The sequence below is a fragment of the Eptesicus fuscus genome, chromosome 4, assembly GCF_027574615.1.
Source record: "Eptesicus fuscus isolate TK198812 chromosome 4, DD_ASM_mEF_20220401, whole genome shotgun sequence".
Taxonomy (NCBI): domain Eukaryota; kingdom Metazoa; phylum Chordata; class Mammalia; order Chiroptera; family Vespertilionidae; genus Eptesicus; species Eptesicus fuscus.
The window spans coordinates 13795446-13819401 of NC_072476.1; the positions used below are offsets into that span (position 1 = coordinate 13795446).

Sequence of the window (23956 nt, forward strand, 5' to 3'; positions counted from 1 at the left end):
AGGCCCAGCACGCACAAAATCGTGCACAGTTAGGGTCCCTAGGCCTAGCCTGGCCTCTGTCACTGGCCTCTGCCGCCCTGCAATGCTACATGAAGCTCTCCGCCCTGGGACGCTCTGCAATGCTCGCGGCCCCTCGTCTGCTCCGCGAGGCTTCCCCCCCACCACCACCACCACCACTGCTCTGCAAGGCTCCTCCCACGCCACCATGCTCATAGAAATTCCCCCCGCCCCACCACTCCTCCGTGAAACTACCCCCGCCCCTTGACTGCTCCACAAAGCTTGCTGCCACCCCTTGAAGCTCGCCATGGGATGCTCTGTGAAACTCCCCCCACCCCACCACAATTCCGCGAGGCTCCCTGCACCCTGCAACTGTTCTACGAAACTCCCCACACCCCGCGACTGTTCCATGAAACTCCCCCCACCCTGCCACTGCTCCGCTAAGCTCGCTGCTGCCCCGCAAAGCAGCCCCCTGCCACCGCCACCGCTCAACTGTCCCCAGTCCTGCCTTCCGCGACCCCCCCCCCCACATGGCAAGTGGCTAGGGGGGCCGGAGGGATGCGGGGGGGGGACCGAGAGGTGCTCCATGCACTTCATGGTGACCGGTCATCCGTTTGGCCATGACAGCACCTGGCTCTTTATTTATTATATAGATAGTTCTGCCAGAGCAATAAGGCAACTGAAAGAAATAAAAGTCATCCCAGTCGGTAAAGAAGATGTAAAAGTGTCACTTTTTGCAGATAACATGATTCTTCACATAGAAAATCCTAAAGACTCCACACAAAAAACTATTAAAAACAACAACAAATACAGTAAAGTTGTAGGATACAAAATCAGTGTACAAAAATCTACTGCCTTACTGTATACTAACAATGAAACTTCTGAAAAAGAAATTCCTTTTGCAATTGCAACCAAGAGAATAAAATACCTAAGAATAAACTTAACAAAGGATGTAAAAAACCTATATACTGAAAACTATAAAGCATTATTAAAAGAGATTGAAAAAGACAACAAAATAGAAAAATATCCCATGTTCATGGTTTGGAAGAATCAACATAGTTAAAATGGCCACATTACCCAAAGCAATATACAGATTTAATACAATCACCATCAAAATCCCAATGTCATTTTTTAAATAAATAGAACAAGAAATCATCAGATTTGTATAGAACCACCAAAGACTCCGAATAGCCAAAGCAATCCTGAGAAAAAAGAATGAAGCCAGAGGTATCATACTACCTGACTTCAAATTATACTACAGAGCTACAATAATCAAAACAGCATGGTGTTGGCAGAAAGAAAAAAAAAAAAGACACACAGATCGATGGAACAGAATTAAGAGCACAGATATAAAACCACATGTATATGGGCAAATAGTTTTCTACAAAGGAGACAGAAACACACAATGGTGTGTAAGGGGAAAAAAAAGCCTCTTCAATAAATGGTGCTGGGAAAATTGGAAAGCCAACTTCATAAGAACTGCTCTTGCTAAAGTCACTGGTGACCTCCAAAGGGCTCTGTTTTCTGTCTTCACCATATCTGACCGTCTTGAAATTCTTTTTTTCTTGGCATATGGGAGGCTACCCCCTGGGGCCACAGTCCTCAGACCTCCCTCATCTGTCTACACACACTCCCTGCTCTTTGGATAACAGTTCCAGAAAGGACTAGTAGCTATGCAGTGTGGTTCAGAATCCAGACTCTGCCTGAACCCCAGCTCCAGGGTCATAAAACAGAGGTCGTACAGCACCTAGCTTTCAGGCTATCACGAGAAGTTAGTGGCATGCCTGGCATCAATAAGTGTAGTTGATATATCGCTGGTACCAGGTTGCCATGGGTGGTGGTGGCCAGAGGTGTCTGAGCGGCCCAGGGAGAATGACAGAGTTTGGTGATGTGCAGGGAGGGACAGAGGAGAGGCCAACCCCCCGGCCCTATCTCCCTGTTAAAATTTGCTGCAAGTGGCCCAGCCAGAGTGGCTCAGTTAAGCATCAACCTATGAACCAGGAGGTCATGGTTCGATTCCTGGTCAGGGCACATTCCTGGGTTGCGGGAGCAGCCGATCTATGATTCTCTCTCATCACTGATGTTTCTATCTCTTTCTCCCACTCCTTTGCTCTCTGAAATCAATAAAAATATATTAAATAATAAAAATAAATAAAACTTGCTGCAGGTGAAAGGGACAGCCATGTTATAAGGTTGACATTGAAAATGGTGTGAAAATCAGCCTGCAGAATGCTTGCCCTTTAAAAATTAGACCTCTTTAAAGAGTGTAATTAATTAAATGCCCACAGATGATCCCTGTTAGAAATGCAGATCATCTACATTTGGTGACCAGTGGCTAGGGGGCACCCAGTGCCCTTCCCTCCCCTTTGCTCCCCTTCCCACAGCCCCACCCCAAATTCCATGTAGAAGGAGTGAATGAGAGTCATCCACAGGCTTTAATGATGGATACACAAAAAGTGCTCCATCTACACAATGGAATATTATTCAGTCATAAAAAGAAATAAAGTACCAAAAAAATGAAATGAAACATTGACACATGCCACAACATGGATGAGCCCTGGAAACATGATACTAAGTGAAAGAAGCCAGACACAGGTCACACACTGAATGATTCCATTGACATGAAATGTCAAGAATAAGCAAATCTATAGAGATAGATTAAGTGGTTGCCAAGGGAATGAGGGGGTGTTAGGAGGAAATGAGGGGCAAGTGCTAATCGGGGGATTCTTTTGGGGCAATGAGAGAATGTTCTAAAATTGATTGTGGTGATGGTTACACAATTCTGGATATACTACAACCTTTCAATTTTACACTTTAGATGGGTGAATCATATTTAATAAAGCTGTTATTTTTTTTATTATTAATATATTTTTATTGATTTCAGAGAGGAAGAGAGAGAGAGAGAGACATCGATGAGGAGAGAGAATCATGCATCAGCTGCCTCCTGCACGCCCCCGGCCTGGGGATGTGCCCGCAGCCAAGGTACATGCCCTTGACCGGAATCGAACCCGGGACCCTTCAGTCTGCAGGCCGACGCTCTATCCACTGAGCCACACCGGTCAGGGCTAATAAAGCTGTTATTTTTTTAAATGGCTTTATTGACCCTAACGATGGCCAAAGTCCAGGGATCCCCTACAGTAGAGGGTTCCAGAGTGCCTTTTTTAGCCAAAGTGGGATCTGGCTGCTCTGATGGTGCCATTAACACAGCCCTTCTCAAAACAAACGTGCCCTCATCCAGAATGGTTGGAAGCTCAGGTGAAAGATATGAACCCTAAGAATGTGGGTTTAACTGCAGCCAGGAGGGGGGACCGGAAATACAGAAGCTGCTGCAGATTTTTACTCTACACATCGGCATTGGGGGGAGGGTAATATAGATTTTTCTCATTTTTATCTCACATGTTGCTAAAATACTATTCTTCTCTTTGGACAAATTAAGTATTCATTTCCTGTTGCCATGTAATAAATTTCCACATTATTTATTGGCTTAAAACAGTACCTGTTTATCATCACACAGTTCAGGAGGTCAGAAAGCCAGGCATGGCATGGCTGGGTTCCCTGTTCAGGGTCTCACCAGCTGAAATTGAGGTGTCGGTTGTGGCTTTGATTTCATCCGGAGTTCTGGTCCTCTTCCACGTTCACTGGATGTCGGCAGAATTCAGTTCCTTTTGGCTGTAGAATGAGGTCTCATTGGCTTGCTGGCTACTGGCTGGGGTTGGCTCTCAGCTCCTAGAAGCCATCCTCAGGTCCTTGTGCCCTGGCCTCCTCCATCTGAACAAGAGAATGTCCCAGGCATGAATCCCTCTCTCGATTCAAATCTCTCCAATTTCCTCTTCCAGAAGCAGCCAGAGAAAACTCTCTACTTTTAAAGACGCATGTGATTAGGTCAAACTAATGGATTTTGTTAGCTTGACATTATCAGGATAATCTCTCTATCTCAAGGTCAACTAGGCATATATAGCATAATCTAATCTTGGGAGTGATACCCTATTCACAGGTTCTGCCCACTCAATGGAAGGGGAGTATATAAGGGCAAAGGTCATTGGGGGCCTTAGAAGAATTCTGTTACCACAGATGAGGGGAACATGAAGGAGGTACAGAGAAAGTTAAGGGACTTCCCTAATGACATACAGAGAAATGGAGATGGAACCTAAACTGGAATCTAGGGACCCTCCCCCCCCCCCCAATCCTAATTTGAGGCTTTTCCTCTAAGCATGAGTGTGTGTGTGGAGGAGGGGGGGTACAAGGTGAACAGATGGCCTTTCGAACCCCAGCATGCTCTGGTACATGTGGGACCCCAACCTGTTTAGGAGCTGGGGTGTGGGATGTGGATATAAGTTCTTGGGTCAGGAATGAAAGCCCCTTAGAAGCAAAAATCCCCTGCTTGGGAGGGGATCCTGAATACTCCAAGGAAGATAGAATGGGGGAGGGGGGTGTCAGACACTCGTGCAGGAGTTTGGAGCATATCCCAATATCCCCCAATGCCCTGGTCTCCTTTCCTAGCCTAGACGCAGAGATCTCTGGGCCAACAAGGCTGGGGTCCCCCAACCACTAGAGGGCGCCTGGCACAAAGGATCCTGGGAGAGCAAGCAGAGGGAACATATTTAGAAAAGCCAAGGCAGAGATTGGGGTGGCGTGGCTGAGCTCCAGCCTCCAGCACCCCCAAGGCTTTACTGACCTTGGAGGCAATGGGCTTGTTCAGAAGGCCAAAAGGTCCTGACCTCCAGATGCCCACTTCCTTTGTCCAGCTCGATCTGACTCACTTTGCTCATAAGCAAGATCTTGAAAAGGGGGCTGGAGCCCTGGCCGGGTGGCTCTGTTGGTTGGAGCATCATCCCGTACACCAAAAAGGTTATGGGTTCGATTCCTGGTCAGGGCACATTTCTAGGTTTCAGATCCAATGCCCGGGCGGGGTGCGTACAGGAGACAACAGATCAATGTTTCTCTCTCACATCGATGTTTCTCTGTCTCTCTCCCTTCCCCTCTCTAAAATCAATAAACATATCCTTGGGTGAGAATAAAAAAGGGGGGCTGGAGTCTACCTGTGGTGTGTCCCGTGTTCTCTGTCCCCCCTTTCTGGTTCTGTTCCCTACTTTCAGGCCCGTTGCTACAGCCCACTGGAGTGGGCTCCTGCCCTCATCCCTCTTCTCTTCCCTCCACGGTCAGCACTCAGCTCCTCCCCTCACACTCACAGTAAAGTTTCACTCCCTCTGTGAGGGCTTTCCCCAGGGAAATGTCTCTGCTTTTCACCATGTCAACAAGGAGGAACCAGGTATGCCTGCTTCAGTGAGGTGCATTCCCTTTATAAAAACTCAACATATGGCCACCTGGCTGGACTATTTCGGTTTTAAATAAAATGGCTGTCCTAGCTGATTTAGCTCAGTAGATAGAGCGTCAGCCTGCGGACTGAAGGGTCCCAGGTTCGATTCTGGTCAAGGGCACATGCCTGGGCTGCAGGCTCGATCTGCAGTGGGGGATGTGCAGGAGGCAGCCAATCAATGATTCTCTCTCATCATCGATGTTTCTCTCTCTCTCCCTCTCCCTTCTCTAAAATCAACAAAAATATTTATTTTTTTTAAATGAAATGGCTGACCACTTTCTCAGTTGATCTCGGTAAGCACAAGTTCAGCTGTGACGATCCCACCCAGAAGACCAGGAGCCTGAGGCATGGCATAGCTGGAAAGCTGGGACCTGACTCTCACCCTGAGCCCTTCCCAGGAGAGTGCAGGGGAAGGGGAGGAGAGAGCTCAGGGGCCTGGGTCAATATAAAAGGAGAGTAAATCAGCCTAGGGACCAAGGAGGTGTGGCAGGGAGGGTGAAGGATCTTCAAAGGGGCCACAAGAAACCAGGAGGGAGCATTTGGGGTTCAGCAGAAAGGTCCAAAGAGGACAACTGAGGTTGCTGTTGAGCTCAGAGGAGGTGTGCACTGTCTCTCTGGGCAGCTGACGCTCCTGGGAGGAATAGAGGGGTGAGGGAGAGAAGGCAGGATGTCCAGTCCTGCCTGAGGATGGAAAAGGATGGGGCTGGGGCTGGGGCTGGGCATGGCCAGGGCAGGGGAGGGACAGAGGTCTGCTCGGACGAGAAAGCAGACCTGAGAGCCTATGAGGGGTGAGGCAGCTGGAAACAGTGGCTCTCTGGAGGAGGGGGGACTCAAAGCTCCAACATGTGTGTGTGTGGTGGGGGAGGCCTATGTGCAAGTGGGCAGGAGTCCTTGAGTGCCACTAAGTGCCAGCTGATGCTCTGGCGGCTTTACTCAAATTCCCTATTTCATCCTCACTGCAGCACCCACGTCTGTGATGACACCCCAAGGACTTGCCCAAGATTGTCCCAGCTAGTCGGTGCCAGCACCTGGCTCCTCGCAGGCTCCTCACAACCTCCTGTGGCCTCAAGACTCACTGGGACTAGTGGTCCAGGTGCAAGAGGGGAGCCCAGCTGGGTGTGGCAAGAAATATGGAGGGAGGAGACACAGGCTACAAGAAAGGACAAGGTCAAGTACTCAGTGACAGAGACACCAGGTTCTGTGGTCGACTGTCAGTGTCCAGGCAGCCAAAGGAACAACTCCTAGGGGTCAGGGAGGCTTCAGCTTTCAGTTTGGGCAGACAGGGAGGACCAAGATAAAGCCCAGCAGGGGGGCCAGCTACGGCAAAGGGACTGGTTTCAGGCCGGCTTTGTCCTCCCTCAGCCCCGTGGACCCTGAGCCCCTGCTGCTTTTCCAGGGAGCCCTCTCCCAGCACATGGGGGGTTAACGTCTGTCTGGTGCAGTGGCCTCAGCAGCACAGCAGCACAAGGTGGTGCCAGTAACTCAGAAGCTGAAATGTGAGACGCTAAGGAGAAGGGCAGGGCTGGGAAAGGCTGAGCAGCCGCTGGGAGGGTTTCCCTGGCAGGAGCTGGAGGCTCCACTCTGGCGACTAGAGGTCCTCCCATCCTTGATCCACATCCCCTCCGAATGACTGCCTCTCCAGCCTCAGGCTGTGGGCTATGGCACCCACTCAGGGTGGTCCACAGGGCAGCAGGTCTGTGCTGCAGATCTAGGGACGGGGTGGAGGACAGGACCAAGACAACCAGCAGAGAATGCATTGGGCCCTGCCCAGCTGTGCTGGAAGCACTGGATGGGGAGATGGGAGATGGGGAGATGGGCCCAGAGCAGAGTGAGGAGGACAGGGAGGTCCCTTGGGTTCCCTACCTCAGAGGTCTGGCCTTGACTTCCCCCTCCTTGGGCAGAACTGAGTCATGGGAGCCTCCCACTGTCCCAGGGGCAGGGAGAGACACAAAGCTCCTGCCCCCTCCCCGGGCCAGGTGCCAGCCTGCCTTTGCAGTGAGGAATGACCAGAGACGAGTGGCTTCCCAAGTGTGTGTGAGGGGCTGGATACCGAGTGGGCACATCTCCCTTGTCTTTTACATTCCCACTGGGAATCAAGCCCACAACCTGGGCATGTGCCCTGACTGGGAATCAAACCAGCAACCTCTTGGTGCAGGGGTCGACACACAACCACTGAGCCACACCGGCCGGGCTTCATCTCCCTTTTCTTAGTTCCACAACCACCTAATCAGTGTATCAATAGGTAGTATTAAGACTCCTCCACTACAGATGAGCAAATAGAGGCTCAGAGGTTGAGAAACTTGCCTGAAGCCACATAGCCAGGGGGGCAGAGCCGACTTGAACCATGGCTTGTATGACAACAGGAGTTGCACACCTACCCACCATGCCACAAGGGAAGGAAGGTGGAAGAAGCAAAGTTCACCAGCAGGTAAACCATGTCTGTGTGCCAAATCCAAGGCAAGAGATGAAAGACAGCCTTGGGATCCCAGAAAAGCAAGGTGATGCAGGCTGAAAATGTATTCAGAGGCAGGAGTTAATGCCCAGTCCCAGATCTTTGGATGAATCTGCAACGGTAGGGACTTCCCGTAACCACCTCAGGTGCTTCCGTGGAGCCACAGGATTACCACTGAGCACATGACTGGCACTCACCATGACTGAACATGGAGCACATCTGGGGCTTGAGTTCTGCATGAGCCTTGATGGAAGAATAAGCAACATTTACTGTGGGATAGCACTTGGCAAGGCTCTGCTAAAAATGAACCGAAACACCTCAGTACACATCATGGACCTAATGGCCAAGAGCTAGATTATCCCAGTGCTTCCAGCTGTGTGACCTTGACTCACCTCTCTGAGCCTCAGTTTCCTTATCTGCAGGAGGAAGAGCATGCCGGCACTGACACACAGGGCTGTTGTGAGGATTAACTGAAGTGTTTGTCAAAAAAACACTTATATTGAGCCTGGCCAGAGTGGCTCAGTTGGTTGGAGCATCATCCCATGCACCAAGAAAGGTTGGGGGTTCAATTCCCGGTCAGGGCATGTATGCGGCTGATCAATGTTTCTCTCACATCAATGCTTCTCTCTCTCTCTCTCTCTTTCCCTTCCACTCTCTAAACATGTCCTCGGGTGATTTTTTGTTAAAAAAGCACTTATATTGAAAACCTTCATCTTTACAAAAAAAACTATACAGGAATAGCAGCATCATTCACAAAAAGTAGAAACAACACAAACATCCATCAATCAATGAATGGATACACAAATTCTGATCTATCCACACAATGGAATATTATTTGACCCCCGCTGGTTTTGCTCAGTGGTTAGAGCATTGGCCCAAGTACTGAACGATTGTGGGTTTGATTCTGGTCAAGGGCACCTACCCTGGCCCCAGGTTGAGGTGTGTGCAGGAGGCAACCAATAGATATGTCTCTCTCACATCTATGTCTCTCTCTCTCTCCCTCCCTTCTACTCTCTCTAAAAATCAATGGGAATATATTCTCGGGTGAAGATTAACAAAACAAGGATTGGCAGAAACCGGTTTGGCTCAGTGGATAGAGCGTCGGCCTGCGGACTGGAGGGTCCCAGGTTCGATTCCGGTCAAGGGCATGTACAGTGGTTGCGGGCACATCCCCAGTGGGGGGTATGCAGGAGGCAGCTGATTGATGTTTCTCTCTCATCGATGTTTCTGGCTCTCTATCCCTCTCCCTTCCTCTCTGTAAAAAATCAATAAAATATATTTTAAAAAAAAACAACAACAAGGATTGAAGTACTGACAGGTGTTACAATATGGATGGACCTTAAAAACATGATACTCAGTGAAAGACGCCAGACACAACTGCATGATTCCATTATATGAAATGCCAGATGGCCATGGAGATGAGAATAACCACAGGTGCATGTGGTGGCGTTTGGGATGAGAGTCGAAGGTCTTGGATGGTTGGGTGAGGATGGGCTGGCACCCACCCACCTGTGGCAGCTCAGAGGTGTGGCACCAAGCAGGACTGGCAGGAGGGGAAGACACTGAGCCAAGGAGGTGGAAACTCTGCCTAGTGCCCCATGGCCCCAAGCAGAGTCTGAGAGGTGCTTTACCTCAGTGGACAAAAGCTGGAAAGGCTTACAGCAGGCCTGCTCTCTGCCTTCCCAGAAGCCCCTGGTTTCTGCGTGGCGTCCAAGGGGCTCAGAATACTCTGAGCACCAGTTTCTTCTTCTGAGAATCCCCAAGCCTGGGTTCCTCTCCAATTCACCCCCAGGTTCCAGGGTTCTAGAGGAGAGAATATGAGATCAGCAAGCCTGTTTCAGTGCTGTCCCCCAATGTCAAATGACCAACATGCATTTAACGTGACATAGGAGGGACAAAGGCGGCCACTCCCCAGAGCCTGGGCCCCCTCCAGCCCCGGGGAGAACTGAGGGAATAGGAAGGTGACTGACTCCCAGAGGCAGGCCTGAGCGGTAGACCAGCAAGTAAGGCTCATACACTTCTCCTTCAACCCCTTCCCTCTCCCTCCTGCCTCTACCCTCTGTCCTATGGAGTCCCTAAGCCCCTGGGGGAAAGCCAAACAATACAGAACTCCTTGGAGGAGAGAAAGGGGCATGCTGCATGCATGTGCACATGTGTACACACATGCACACACCTGCCTGCACCATCACAGAGCAGATCACATAATACCTAGATACAGGGGAGAGAAAGGAAACTAGACATGTTAGCACCCTGCCTCCTGTGGGCCAGGCAGGTACCAAGGGATTTGCATTTATTGACTAATTCAATCTTTAAAAGAAGCCTGTGAGATTTCATAGATGAAGAAAATGCCCTGGCCAGTTGCTCAGTGGTTAGAGCTAGCCCTTGGACCAAAGGGTCTCAGGTTCAATTCCCAGTCAAGGGCACATATCTCAGCTGCAGGTTTGATACCAGGCACCTGAGGGAGGCAACCAATCGATGTGTCTCTCTCACTTCAATGTTTCTCTCTCTCCCCCAGGTCCTTCCACTCTGTCTGAAAATCAATGGAAAAAAATATCTTTGGGTGAGTAGTCAAAAGAAAGAAAGAAACGGAGCTTCTGAGAACTTAAGGAACATAGCCAGCAGCATACTCAGTAAGTAAGAGCCATGGAGTTGAGCACAGTGCCTGGCATGAGCCCCAGAAGCCAGTCCTATGGAGGCAGCTGAGCAGAGTGGGGTTGTGTGCTGTTTCTGCCCACCCCCTGGCATCGGTTCCTTTGGGGGACCCCTCACTGCCACTTTCCCTGTGTGGCTCTAGGGGTGTCTACCTTGGGCTAGAATAAGCTCCTGACCCAGACCTGTCCAATCAGCGTCAGGGATGAGCTGAGAGCCAACAAGAGGCAAGCCTGGGGTCTTGCTGGAACCCAGGGAGAGCCAAGCTGGGTGACACAGAGCCTCTGGATGGAGCGATGCAATTCAGTGTCCCGGCACCATTGCTGAGCACTTGACCGGCCAGGCCCTCGGCCTTTGCAGTTATATGAATTGTTAAGTAACTGGCCTTTGAACACAGGTCTGACTGCAGAGCTCTGGTAGCTTAGGGGCTGGAACACGGCTGGGGATGGGGCCTCACCTCTCTCCCAGAATCTGGGGGGGGAGGAAGGGACGGGGAAGGGGCTCTGGACCTCCTTCTAAAGCACCTCCATCACTCAGTTTGACCTTCAAAGTTGGCATCTGCTTGCAAGAATCTGTCTCCTCTGGGAATTCAGCCTCCAGATGTCAGATCCAAGGCAACAACAGTGGCTGCACATGGCTCTCCCCAGAGTGAATCAGCCACATTCCAAAGGTGCAAACACAGACACCACGCCCTCGGCAGCCTGGGGCTACAGACTTCCTCCCCAGGCCCGCCCAGCCCCCATGCCTGCTCCCCACCCCTCTCCCCTCTTCCCAGCCAGACCAGGCTTTGGGCTTCCTTTCCAGAGACATTCTCCTGGAACTGAAACAGAGGGAAAAAGAAAGCCACTGGGGCCAGGAGACACCCTGATCCACTCTGCTCACTCCCTCCCTTGCAGCAAGCATGGACCCTAGCCCAGGCCTCCCCCAGTTATCAGTATATACAGGGTGGGGCAAAAGTGGGTTTACAATTGTTTGTATGGAAAATAATACAATAATTAATAAATAATAATACAAGAATAAACTCTGTGTTTCACGTCCTCACAACTATAAACTACTTTTTCCCTACCCTGTATGGGTTCATTCACTCTACAGGTATTTATTGAACACCTACTGTGGGGTAAACCAGATACAGACAAGCCCCTGACCTCATGGAACTCAGCCCAGCAAGAGTCAGACAAAATCGGCTCCACAGAAAATAATCCCAAGTGTGGGAAGTGCTAAAGAGGAAAGAAAGAAGACACGGAGAGTGATGGCGAGTGACAAAGGGAGAGTTATGAGGTTGGGGGGCGGGGAGGGGGACAAGCTCAGGGATATCACATAAGCTGAGGCCTTAAGGATGAATCAAAGCCTCCTCCACAATCACTTCTCCACAACCATTTCATGAGAATTACAGCAATGTAACCGCAAAGAATCTCCCCCAGTCACTCAGCAAGTTCTTGAGTCCACTTCCTGGTGCCTTCTGTCAGCATTAATGCAGGAAAGTCTGGCTAATATTTTGAGTAAGAGCTTTATTGAGATATAATTCACATACCATACCATTTACCATTTTAAAGTATACAATTCAGCCCTGGCTGGTTTGGAGCGTCGGCCTTCAGACTGGAGGGTCCTGGGTTCAATTCTAGTCAAGGGCACATGGGTTGTGGGCTTGATCCCCAGTAGGGGGCATGCAGGAGGCAGCCAACCAATGATTCTCTCTCATCATTGATGTTTCTATCTCTCTCTCTCCCTCTCCCTTCCTCTCTGAAATCAATAAAAAAATATATATTTTTAAAGTATACAATTCAATGTGTTCTGTATATTTACCATGCTGTGCAACCATCACCACAATTAATTTTTATGTCCGACTGGCATGGCTCAGTGGTTGAGTGTTGACCTATGAACTAGGAGGTCACAGTTTGATTCCTGGTCAGGGCACATGCCCAGGTTGCAGGCTCCATCCCCAGTCCAGGGTGTACAGGAGGCAAGTCAATCAATGATTCTCTCTCATCATTGATGTTTCTATCTCTCTCTCCCTCTCCCTTCTTCTCTAAAATCAATAAAATATATATTAAAAAAAAAAAAAAAAAACACCACACAATCAGCTGAAACCGTTTGGCTCAGGGGATAGAGTGTCGGCCTGCAGACTGAAAGGTCCTAGGTTTGATTCCGGTCAAGGGCATGTACCTTGATTGCAGGCACATCCCCAGTGGGGGGGAGGGGGTGTGTGTGTGCAGGAGGCAGCCGATTGATGTTTCTAACTCTCTATCCCTCTCCCTTCCTCTCTGTAAAAAATCAATAAAATATATTAAAAATAAAAATAAAAACACAATTTTAGAGCATTTTCATCACCCCCGAAAGAAACCCTGTATCCATTAACAGTTATTCTCCAATCCCTGTGCCCACTACCCCTGACAACCAGTAGTCTACTTTCCATCTCTATTGATCTAATTATTCTAGAGATTTTATAAAAATGGAACCATCCAGTATGTGGTCTTTTGTGCAAGGCTTCTTTACTCAGCATAATGTTTTCACAGTTTATTCATGTTGTAGCATCTATCAGAACTTTATTCCTTTTCATGGCTGAATAATATTCCATTGTATGGCTAGACCACATTTTGTTTACCCACTCATCAGATGATGAACATTTGGGTTGTTTCCTGCTTCTGGCTATTGTAATAATGCTACTTTGAACACCCATGTACAAGTTTTTGCCTGGACATATGTTTTCGATTCTCTTGGGTATATACCTAGGAGTGAAAGTGCTGGGTTAAATGGTGGCTCTATGTTGAGGGACTGCAAGACTATTTCAAAATGGCTGCACCATTTGACATTGCCACCAGCAGTGTGTGAGGGTTCCAATTGCTCCGTATCTTCCCGATACTTATTATTGTTTCTCTTTTCCTGTTATAGTCATCCTAGTGGGTGTAAGGCAGCATGGTTGTTGATTTGTAGTTCCCTAATAAAGCCTATCTTCAGCCTGGCCTTGGATGGCACTCCCATTCCCTCCATGCCAGCACTGCCACTGCCCCATCCCCTCAGGATTCCATTGCCTTCAGCCCTACACCAGGTCCTGCTGTGATCCACTTCCGCCTTCACAAGGGCCAAACGCACACCAGTCCAATGCAGCCAATGTCTACCTCTTGAGGCCTTCAGGTGCAAGAAATAGTACGGAGGTGAGATAGGGGGTCCTGGTCTGTGCCCCCAGGACAGACAGTGAGGAAGAGGGGCCCTGGGCAAGCATCCACCGTTCCTATACATTTCTTCCCATGTGTCCTGACCAAAATGTAAGCTCCATAAGGGCAGAGCTTCCTCTGTTCATTCACTGCTATCTCCCTAGGTAGTAGACATGCCAAAATATTTCTTGAATCAATGAACTCGAGATGAAGAAAGAGAACCCATAGCACAGGGGTACAGGGATAGAGTTGTTAGTGATTAGAAACTTGGGCTCTGGAGTGAAATGATTTGCATTAGAATAACCCCACCTCTGCTGCTTTATAGCTATGTGCTCTTGGGCAAATCGCTTGGCTTCTCTGAGCCTCCCTCTCATCTTCAAAATGGGTCTGACAGCAACAATCTATCTGACAGGGTAGTTTTGAGGATTAAATAACATAATACAGATCAGGCAATATTATATTCCAAGGACCCTTAGAGATGAAGCCACATAATGTCAATCCTCACAAGAGCCCTGTGAGACAGGACTATTATTACCACCTTCCACATTGTAGAGGAGGATACAGGAACTCTGTGGGCTCAAGGAACCTGTCGGGTCATGAGGCTGGTGAGGGCAAAATCAGGATCTGAACCAACACCCCTGACTGCAGGCAGGGGCAGTGTGGCCCAATGCCGTATGGAGCAGAGCTGGGCAGCCTCTGAGTAGGCAACAAACAAACTCGTCCAAAGTGCTCGTCATACATCCCTGGGCTGTGTTTGGCTCTGAGCAAAAGCGAACAGGCTGATGGTACGTTTCAAAGACCCCCAAACAAGGGACTATAGTGCCTTGGCGGGGTGGGTAGGGTGGTAGGGGTACGAAGAGATCCTGGGGCTGCAAGTCTGGGGCACTAGAACAGACAGCCATGCGGGTGGAGGCTCAGGGGCCAGAGGTCAGGAAGACAAGCCAGCACTAATAGTTTTAACAGGGAAAGCAATAAGTCAGAAGCTTCCAACAGGGAAGCCTGGCTACTAAGAGGGGCTCTCTTAAAGATGGCAGGCCCTCTTTCCTCTCTCAGGGTATGCAGCTCGGGAAGGAGCCAGACAGTCCCACCCAGCTGGACCACCCTAAGTGACAGATGTGGCTAGGTTCCCCTCAAATCGAAGAGCCTATTTGGAGGAGCTCCAGCGGGCTGGCCTAGGGGAGACATCAAGGTAGCCCATAAAAAAAATGGGATGGGGCTGGCACCCCCCAGGGGCTGGGTATAAACATTGGGAGCTCTGGGTTAGAAGTGTTCCTCTCACTTTTGCTCCTCAAATGAGGACACCTGTCAAGCAGAAGAGGTCCAAAGATGGAACCTTAGGGAAACACCTGTTTCAGGGACCAGGGGCAGACCCTTGGGGCTTTAGGACATAGCAGAACCTGGCACAACGTGCTTTGAGGGGAGAACTCGGGACAGAGCAAGGAGCTCAGAAATAACCGGGTGATCTAGGGTAGCTGGATCTTTGGAGATACTTGGCAGGGGAGGGTTGGAGACAGGGCTATTGCTTGAGACTCCATCATTTATTTATTATTATTTTAATCCTTACCCAAGGACATGCTTAGAGAGAGGGAGGGAGAAACATCAGTTGTTTCCTGTATGTACCTGACCAGAGATTGAACCCACAACCAGATATGTACACTGACCAGGAATCGAACTGGTAACACTTCGGTGCACAAAACTATGTTCAACTAACTGAGCCACTCCAACTGGGCTCCATCATTTATTTTAAACAGGGGAGAAGCTCAGCTGATGACAGCATTCCAAGAGAGAATGCATCTAACTTTAGTTGTGGAAAACCATTAGGCACACCAGTCTCTTATCTGCCAGAAGGCTTGGAAGGGGTTCCTTACAGCTTGCCTGGCTGGGAGGCCTGGGACAGCAGTTTTCCAGGTCTAGTCAGAGGACCACATGCATCACAAGTCACTTGAGCTTGTTAAAAATACAGATCCTCAGCCCAGCCAGAGTTGCTCAGTGGTTGAGCATTGACCTATGAACCTAGAGGTCACGGTTTGATTCCCAGTCAGGGTACATGCCCGGGTTTGCAAGCTCCATCCCCAGTAGAGGGCGTGCAGGAGATAGCCAATCAATGATCCTCTCTCATCACTGATGTTTCCATCTCTCCCTCTCCCTTCCCTTCCCTCTCTGAAGTCAATAAAAATATTTTTAAAAAAATAAGTCCCTGAACCTTGCCCCAGACTCACTGGTCAGCATCTTGAGTTTGAGAGTCCATTGGGGTTCTAAGACTCAGAATATTTCCAGGGAGGAAAAAAGGGAAGGAGGGACCAGATCAACAGGAAGCAATGTGCAGAGTGTTCACAACTCCTGGCCCACAGGGGTCATTTGAGGGGACCAGCTCCCATCTCCTGACATTCTATTCACTCAAGTCTCATGACTCACATGTGCCACCTCAGACCTCTCCCCCTCCATCCTGGCACCCTCACTCAGGCCACCTAGTCAGTGACCATAGCTTCAACTGCACCCTTAGTTCAAGGCCAGGGTGTACAGGTAGGTTCCTGGTGCCCAGGTGGAATCATTCTGCCCTTGGGCCCGGGCCCAAGACCAAAGCCTGAGACCTCATCAGGAAGAAGCCCCTGGCTGAAGACATTGGCAGACGACCCCTACAGTGCCTCCGGCCCCTCCTACACCAGTCCACCCTGAGAAGGAGAGACCGACTCAGCCCAGATGCAAAGGCCTGGGGATGAGGCCTGGGACTGCATAGCTGAGAATCTGAGAATAGAAAGTGTCTCTGTCCCCTCTGGTCATCATCACTTCCCCATTACTATGGCCCCACAGGGAGTGTGGTGTGTGTGTTGTGTGTGTGTGTGTGTGTGTGTGTTTGGTGGGAGGGTCTCTACTATAGCAAACACATGGCCACATATTCTGTTGGGGTGAATCCACTCCCTAAGGGGCAGGGCTTGGGCTCTGGACTCTAGTGGTTTGCACTTGGATCCATCTCTGCTACTTCATAGCTGTGGGCTCTCAGGTGAACCACTTAACCTCTTGAGTCTCCTTCTTATCTACCAAATGGCCTAACAGTAAGTGCCCCTGTGTTCCTGTACCACCAGGACCTGACTCACTGGTCTCCTGAGGCTCAAACTCAGAGGGCTGGGTCCCACTCCTAATCCTCCACATTTTACATCCCAACCCAAAGGCCAAGACTTGAAGCTGAGCCAGGCTGGAGCAGAGGTCTCCATGAAAAACCCACAGGCCTTCATCCCCCACTTCTACAGCAGAGAAGCGATGGGTACAGCCAGCAAAGGAAGCCCCGATCGGCAACCCTGAGGCCCTTCCCACCACATCTGGTCGGTGGTCAGAGAACCTGCTTGCCGGTGCAGACTTGGGTGAGTTTGTGGCTGTGCTTTAATCTCTCCAGGCTCACAGGGATATTTCGGTGATTCTGCTTGCCCTGCAGTTGCTGGTGGGTATACACAGCCTGCCTGGCTGACACCATCTTTGTTACTGTTCCAGGGCACTAGGCTTCCCCCCAACCCACTGCTAGCAGCAGCCTCTTCCCAGTTCTACTCTCCCTCCCCAAAGCCACTAGTACCTGCTCCAGAGACTAGAGGAGTGACAAGTGCTTCCCAGACAACAAAAGCCTCTCCCAGGAGAACAGAGAGAAGAGACTCTGTCCAGGAAAACTCCTACTACACCTTTCTTCTGTACACTAATTTTAGGCTGGGTTTCAGGGCCCCAACTGCTGGGTAAATTGTTTTTTGGGGGCAAACTGTCGGCAAAAAAGGGCCCAGACAGCCCATCCTTCCCTTCAAGTCACTCACTGCCCCTCCCTTTAGTACTTTGGGAGGAAACTGAGGAGTAGCGTGGAGAACCTATATTGGTTAAGGTCACCCCACCCTGGGTCTCGTGGGTGTGTTTCAGGCAATGACATCAATCTCCTTGGGCTCCCTGACACCGATTTCCTCTTAGCTAACAGTAGTGCCCAGGTCCAGGTTGTCGTGATGATTACAGGAAATGATATGCATAAAGCATCTAGCACTTGGCTTGGCACCTGCTCAACACGTGAGCCATTATCATTATTCCATCCTTTTCATGCTCCCCTCTCCACTCCAGCCACACAGAGAGCCTTCCCTAGCCGCCTGGTTGATGCCCTTGCCCGCTTTTGTCCTCGCGCTGACACGCATCTGACACACTGGACGTTCTTCTGATGCACCCCGCGGGCCTCCCTCGCCCTGGCCCGTAAGCCCTCTGAGGGCAGGGCTTCTGCTACAGCCTCTGCCCTGTGCCCGCGCCCGCCGGGGCGAGTGAAGGATTCCTACCCCGGCTCCGGGCTGCAGGCGCGCCCAGGAGCCTGGCTCAGGGGCCGGGCCCCGCCCTGGGCCGGAGCAAGACGGGCAGCGCGCACAGGGGCCGCGGGCCGGGGCTGGCGGCCGCCCCCGGGTTTCGGGGGGTGGCGCCGGGGACAAAGGACTGCCCTACCTGTGCTGGGGGCGCAGGCACCTCCCCGCGGGCGGCTCCAACGCGCACCCGCGAGGTCACGTCCGGGGCGGGCCAGCCGGAAAAAGGCCCCGCGCGGGCGGGAGGGGCGGGACGTTCGCCGCCAGGCCACGCCCCCCGGCCGCGCGCCCTCGGCGGAGGCGGAGGCGGGGCCGGCCGGGCCGGTCATTCATATTCATGAGGAGGGTCAGGGGCGGGGCCCGGGGCCCCCGCCGTGCCCGGCCCCCCGGCCGCGAGTCCAGCCCCGGCGGAGGCTCCGGCCCCAGTGGGGCGCCCCCGGCTTCCGCCCCGGGGAGGGAGTTTCCACTTGGTCACGACTCAAAAATGTGTCGCTCCCGCTCCTCCGCCCCCTCGTCCCTGCCCTGGGCCAGGGGGAGGGGGAAGAGAGCGGAGGGTCTCTCCCGGGGAAGCAGGGAAGACAGGAGGGGCGGCTCCTCCTTCCTGGGGCAGGTCCATGGGGATTCGGGCTGACCGCTCCCTCTTTCGCTCCCTCCAAGAGAGCGCCTGTAATAATCCTCATTTTTAAAACATAATGGCTCTAATTTACCAAGCGCGTATTCTGTACCAGGCACCCTACCCTTTATAGGAACTTTTCTCTGAACCCCCCCGCAGTTGGGCTGTGGTACTTACCAACAGTCCGATCGAGGTGAGTACACTATTGTCATCCAGAAGCTCAGAAACGTTGAGTGACATACCCACCATCTACACAGCAGGCCTGGGCTCTCCCGAGGTGCTAGCCGCCACCGTCTTCCCCGAAATGGGCTTACCTGGGCACTGCTGGGTGGGTGGGTGTGGCTGAGGGGTGGGTGTGAATGCCCCATTGGAGGGAGACCTTACATACAGGGGGAAACCAAAGCATGAAGGCTGGACAGGCTGGACCTTTGGCCCGACCCAATGCAAAAGGAAAAGAGCAGGGCCGTGCGTTAATAAATGATTAAGAACCCTGGCCGATGAGCGCCGGCTTGGGCACGGAAGGGTGGAGGGTTCGATTCCAAGTCAAGGGCACATACCAATCCATGTGTCTGTCTCTCTCACATCGATGTTTCTCTCTCCCTCCCACCTCCCACTTTTTCTAAGAGTCAGTGGGGGGAGGGGAGGAGAAATACCTTGGGGGTGAAGATTAACAACAACAAAAAAAGATTAAGGATTTCAAGATGGTGATGGGAGAACATGGAGCCCCAAAGCATGAGCCCTTCTAAGTGCCAAGCTTGTGGGACTGCACAGGCGAATATCTTGAAGCTGACCCTGATTGAAGCACTGAGGGTCTCTTCCAGGAGCAGAGAAGTCACATCCTCACCTCCAGTGCCACCCATCCCCACCTCTCAGCCCTGGAGCTTCACCTCCATGCTGACATCCAGGCCTGGCCTCCAGAACTCCAAAAACAGAGTGCTTCAAGCCCTCTAGGACCAGTTTCCTGGGGGTCAGGTGAGTCCCACAGGGAGAGTGTGCCCCAAACCTGAAAGACCCAGCTGATCCTTGGGGCTGTGCCTCCTGGGCATTCTCAGCCCTGGGCCCTTTAGGCAGTTGGGCAGGATTTTAAGGGCCAGGCCAGGCCCAGAAGGGGCCTCAGTTCTGACTTGAAGCCCTCCTTTCTCCCTGGCACAGGGTGTGAGGAGCAGCCAGGGCTGCTTCCCAGAACAAACACCCCACCCATAGTCTGTCCCAGCCCTGCAGGCACAGCAAGCCAGCAGGCATGGCAAGACAGTGCCAACTGGAGAGATGTTCATCAGGCTGCCAGCTCAAGGTTAATAAGTCATCCTGATCTCACTCCCTCCATCATTCTATCCTCGTGCCTGGTCCCACTCACAGTATGTTGCAGGCTTCCTCAATAACAATAGCTACCATTTGTTGCACTGCTCCTTCTCCCCACCAGGCATTGGTGCAAGTCCCCTGTGTACCCTCTCCACTGAGCCTCACACAGCCCTGTAATAGGCATGAGAACCACCATTTTACAGATAGGAAACGAAGGTTCAGGGAGATCCATCCGATGGCTGGGCTAAGTTCAAGGGCCAGAGTTCATGGTCTGCTGCCATTCATCTATCTTAGCTCCTGTCATTTCTCCTATGTCTGCAATGTAGGGTTTTTGTTTTGTTTAAATTGATTTCAGAGATAAAGGGAGAGGGAGAAAGAGATAGAAACATCAATAATGAGAGAGAATCATTGTTCAGCTGCCTCCGGCATACTCCTTCCTGGGGATGGAGCTTGCAACCCTGGCATGTGCCCTTCACCGGAATCGAACCTGGGACCCTTCAATCCACAGGCCGACACTCTATCCACTGAGCCAAATGGGCTAGGGCCTGCAATGTAGTTTTTAAGGCTCACTTCCTTATGTTCACTCTCAGCTCCTTGGATAGAGTAAAGGTTCTGGGAAAAGAGAAACTGTGTATACTGAGCTCCCTGCTGGAACTAGCGTTGTGCATTAAAGAACAATGTATGTGAATAAATTAGCCACTTCCCCTCTGGGTACTGACAGACAGGCAGTACCCACTAGATTGAGATATCTCCTTGAAGACATGGATGGAGTTGTCTAACCCTGGGCACACAGTAGACCCTCAATAAATGTTGTTGAATGAACACATAATAATAGCTTAATAAGCATCTGTTGAATGAATGGGAACCTAGCAGATGTTCAATAAATGTTTATTGATGAAATATTAGGAGACAAGATTCAGTCCCCAAAATATATCTATCTGTAATGTTCTTAGTCAACTCAAGCTACTATAACAGAATACCATAGACTGGGGAACTTAACCAACACACATTTACTCCTCACAGTTCTGGGGGCTAGGAAATCCAAGATAAAAGTGTTGGCAGATTCACTTCCTGGTGAGGGCTCCCTACTTTGCTTGCAGATGGCCACCTTGTTGTGTCCTTACATGGCAGAGAGAGAGAGAGAGAGGAGAGAGAGAGAGAGAGATCATATCTCTTTTAAAATATTTTTTATTGATTTCAGAGAGAAAGGAAGAGGGAAAGAGAGATAGAAATATCAATGATGAGAGAGAATCATCCCCACACTGGGGATTGAGCCCGCAACCTGAGCCTGTGGCCTTGACCAGAATCGAACCTGGGACCCTTCAGTCCACAGACTGATGCTCTATCCACTGAGCAAAACCGGCTAGGGCTTATCTCTCTTTTTATCAGAGTGCTGATCCCATTATGGGGACCCCACCTTTATGACCTCATTTAAACCTAATTACCTTCTAAAGGCTCCATGTGCAAATATAGTTACATTGGGGTTTAGGGCTTCAACCTATGAATTTAGGGAGGACACAAACATTCAGTTCATAACAGCAATATTTATGAAGCATATACTATATTCCAGATCCTGGGAGGAACTCTGCAGAGGGAGAGACAAAGCAAATAATGCCCTTGTATCCTACTCCTTGGGGAATTTAGGATATATCAGGGGAGATAGTCCATTACACATGGGAGGGAACAGGTAGCAAAGAATGAGTGCTCAGAGTAAGGACTCTGGAGAGAGAAAACTCAGCATGATGGTGGGGAAAGAGGACCCCTCTCCTTACCTACTTTTTACTAAGAAGGAGGAAGCCAGTCCTGGACAGACTGCTATAGTAGGTGTTGCCTCCTGGAAAAGGCAACCCCCCTGAAGCCCTCTCAGAGCCTGGCCCTCTTGGATGTCTCAAAATCCCATCCTGCCATCTGATGCCCCAGGGACATAGTAAATTATAACACAAGCTTTGGAATCAGACTGACTGAGATTGCAATCTGAACTATGCCTCCTACCAGCTTCTAAGAACTTGACGAAGTTACTTAACCTCCCTGTGCCCTCAGTTTCCTCCTCTGAGGGTGAAAGTTCCTTATGGTCAAGTCCCCTTTAGGTTCACAGATCATTGGATTTCCCTGGTCACTGGAGTCAGTTCCTGTTGGACTATAAGCTCCAGGAGAACAAGGGCAACTGAGGTTGTCACTCTTTATTGCACTACTGCACAGTGCCTGGCACCCTGCAAACACTCGGTAAGCACTTTTAACTGATATAAAATTAGCCCTTGTGTACCTTTTTCATATGCGTGGATTCCCCGAGGGCCTGGAGCCTGGCCTGGCAGAGATCAAACTTTGTGACACCCACCGCTGCAGGGCCAAGAGTTTCGGGCTGAATCCCCACGATCCGGGACGCCGGGAGGGGGCGCTCTGCGTCCCTCAGACTCCGCCCCTCCCAGTGCACCGGCTGGACCCGGTGAGTCGGCCCTTAACAGTCCTCTCCTGGAAGGCGCTAGGTAGCGAAGCTGGACTTCCCACCGGGCCCATCTGCTCACTAATGTTTAACCCGACCTCACTCCACATTATCCACACGAGGGAAACCCGGGTGGGGGTGGGGTTACTTCCAAATCACTACCTTCCGGGCCTACTGGTCTTTCATCTCTCACTAAACAGTTCATGAGCACCTACTCTGTGTCTATTCACACAACAGTCATGACAGCTATTATGTGTCCATTAATGCAATAGGCCAGGAGCACCTACTATGTGTTTATTCTCTTAAAATGGAATGAACACAAATTCTGTGTCCGTTGACGAAACAGTCATGAGCACCTACTATATATCCATCTGCCCCAAATATAATGAGTATCTACTGTGTATCCACGTAACAGTTCATGAGCACCTACTATGTGCCGAGCACTGTGCCAGGCCCTGGGGAGGCTGTGTGCTCCGACCAGACGCGCTGCGCCACCAAATACGCGGATGAAGGTGGAATTAGGCCGAGGTAGACGCCTCACCTACAGGAGATGCTTTTTGTCTGCTGGACTCCTCAAGGCCAACTGCACAGTGGCAGGTTGGCCAACAGCAGCAGGGCTCTTTTTAAACCAACGTTTGCAGAGCAGCAAGAAGATAAGTGGGTGGGGGCTCCAGACTGGCTCAAACAAAACGCTCTAGGACGCCAGTCTGGTTTCAACACCAGGAGGTAGGAACAGTTTAGCGGGTGCAGGTTCGGGGCTTTCTCACTCGTTTCCATCCGCTCATTCCACTTTCTACCCGCACTGCGCTGGGCGCTGCGGGCCACGCTCAGTCAAGGACCCCTTGGCGCTCAGCTAGAGGACACAGGTTGCCCCCAACTGCTGTGACCAAGACTGGGGCCCAGAGGAAGCCCGGACTGCTCCGGGTCAGACCTGGTCCGCGTTCCATTGTGAGGGAACTGAGGCGAGGGAAAGGCGGGGTAGGGGGGAGCCAGGGCGGCGCTGGACGGGCGGGAGGCGCTGAGCCCAGCCTCGAACCCCGGCGTGGGCTGCCCCGAATCCGGAGCTGGGGCCTCTGCCTGCCGGGTGCTGCCCGCGCGTTCCTGGAACTGGGCTGGGCGGAGAAATCTGGGCCGGCGGAGAGGCATTCTAGCTGCCCTCCCCGTCGCCGGGGGCTGCGGGGGGCCTGGCCAAGGTGACCCCGCGGGAGGGAGGTGATGGGCCCCGCCCCCTCCTTCATCTTCCCGGTTTTCGGGGTTTTCCTCTGGACCCGCACACCCCCTCTTCCCCCCCCCCCCCACCCGGCCCCTCGGTCCACTGCGAGCCCGCCCCCTCCCCGGGCTTCCCCGAGGGCGGGACATCCCTCCCCCCGCCACCCCCGGGCCACCTCCAGGCCGTGTCCTAGCGCTGCCCTCGGACTGGGGGCGGGGCCGCGGGGGGGGGAGCCCAAGGATGGGGACGGAGAGGACGTTCCCGGCCCCGCGCCCCCTCCCTCCCTCTGGGTGCCGACTCCCCGCCGCCTCGCCGCCCTCCGTCCTCCCCTCCCCCGGCCCAGCGCCCGCGCGCGGCCGCCCCCTCCCCCCGACGCTCACTCCCCGCCTGGCAGCTGGCGCCCCGGGCCTGGGGCCGCGGCGGCGAGAGGGGTTTGCTGGGAGGGCTGGAGGGAAGCAGCAGGGGAGGGAGGAGGGAGGGCGGCTGCCCCCCGCGCCCCTCCTCCTCCCCTCCTCCG

At 51.7% G+C, this 23956-nt stretch overlaps 1 protein-coding gene across 5 annotated transcripts in view; it reads right to left on the minus strand.

Annotated features, from left to right (window-relative positions):
- Positions 1 to 23956, minus strand: part of TFAP4 (transcription factor AP-4) — a 61096-nt gene that overhangs the window by 20308 nt on the left and 16832 nt on the right. The window contains exons 1-4 of one of the 5 annotated variants that reach the window (XM_028145653.2): positions 18020 to 18090; positions 9398 to 9569; positions 7964 to 8009; positions 3494 to 3765 (exon numbers count right to left, since the gene is read on the minus strand). In XM_028145653.2, the coding sequence (XP_028001454.1) occupies positions 3494 to 3504 (11 nt within the window). In that variant the 5' untranslated portion in view covers positions 3505 to 3765; positions 7964 to 8009; positions 9398 to 9569; positions 18020 to 18090. Of the gene's footprint in view, positions 1 to 3493; positions 3766 to 7963; positions 8010 to 9397; positions 9570 to 18019; positions 18091 to 23956 lie in introns of those variants that run through there. The other 4 variants (XM_028145652.2, XM_054714676.1, XM_028145654.2 and 1 more) reach the window with 4 other exon arrangements.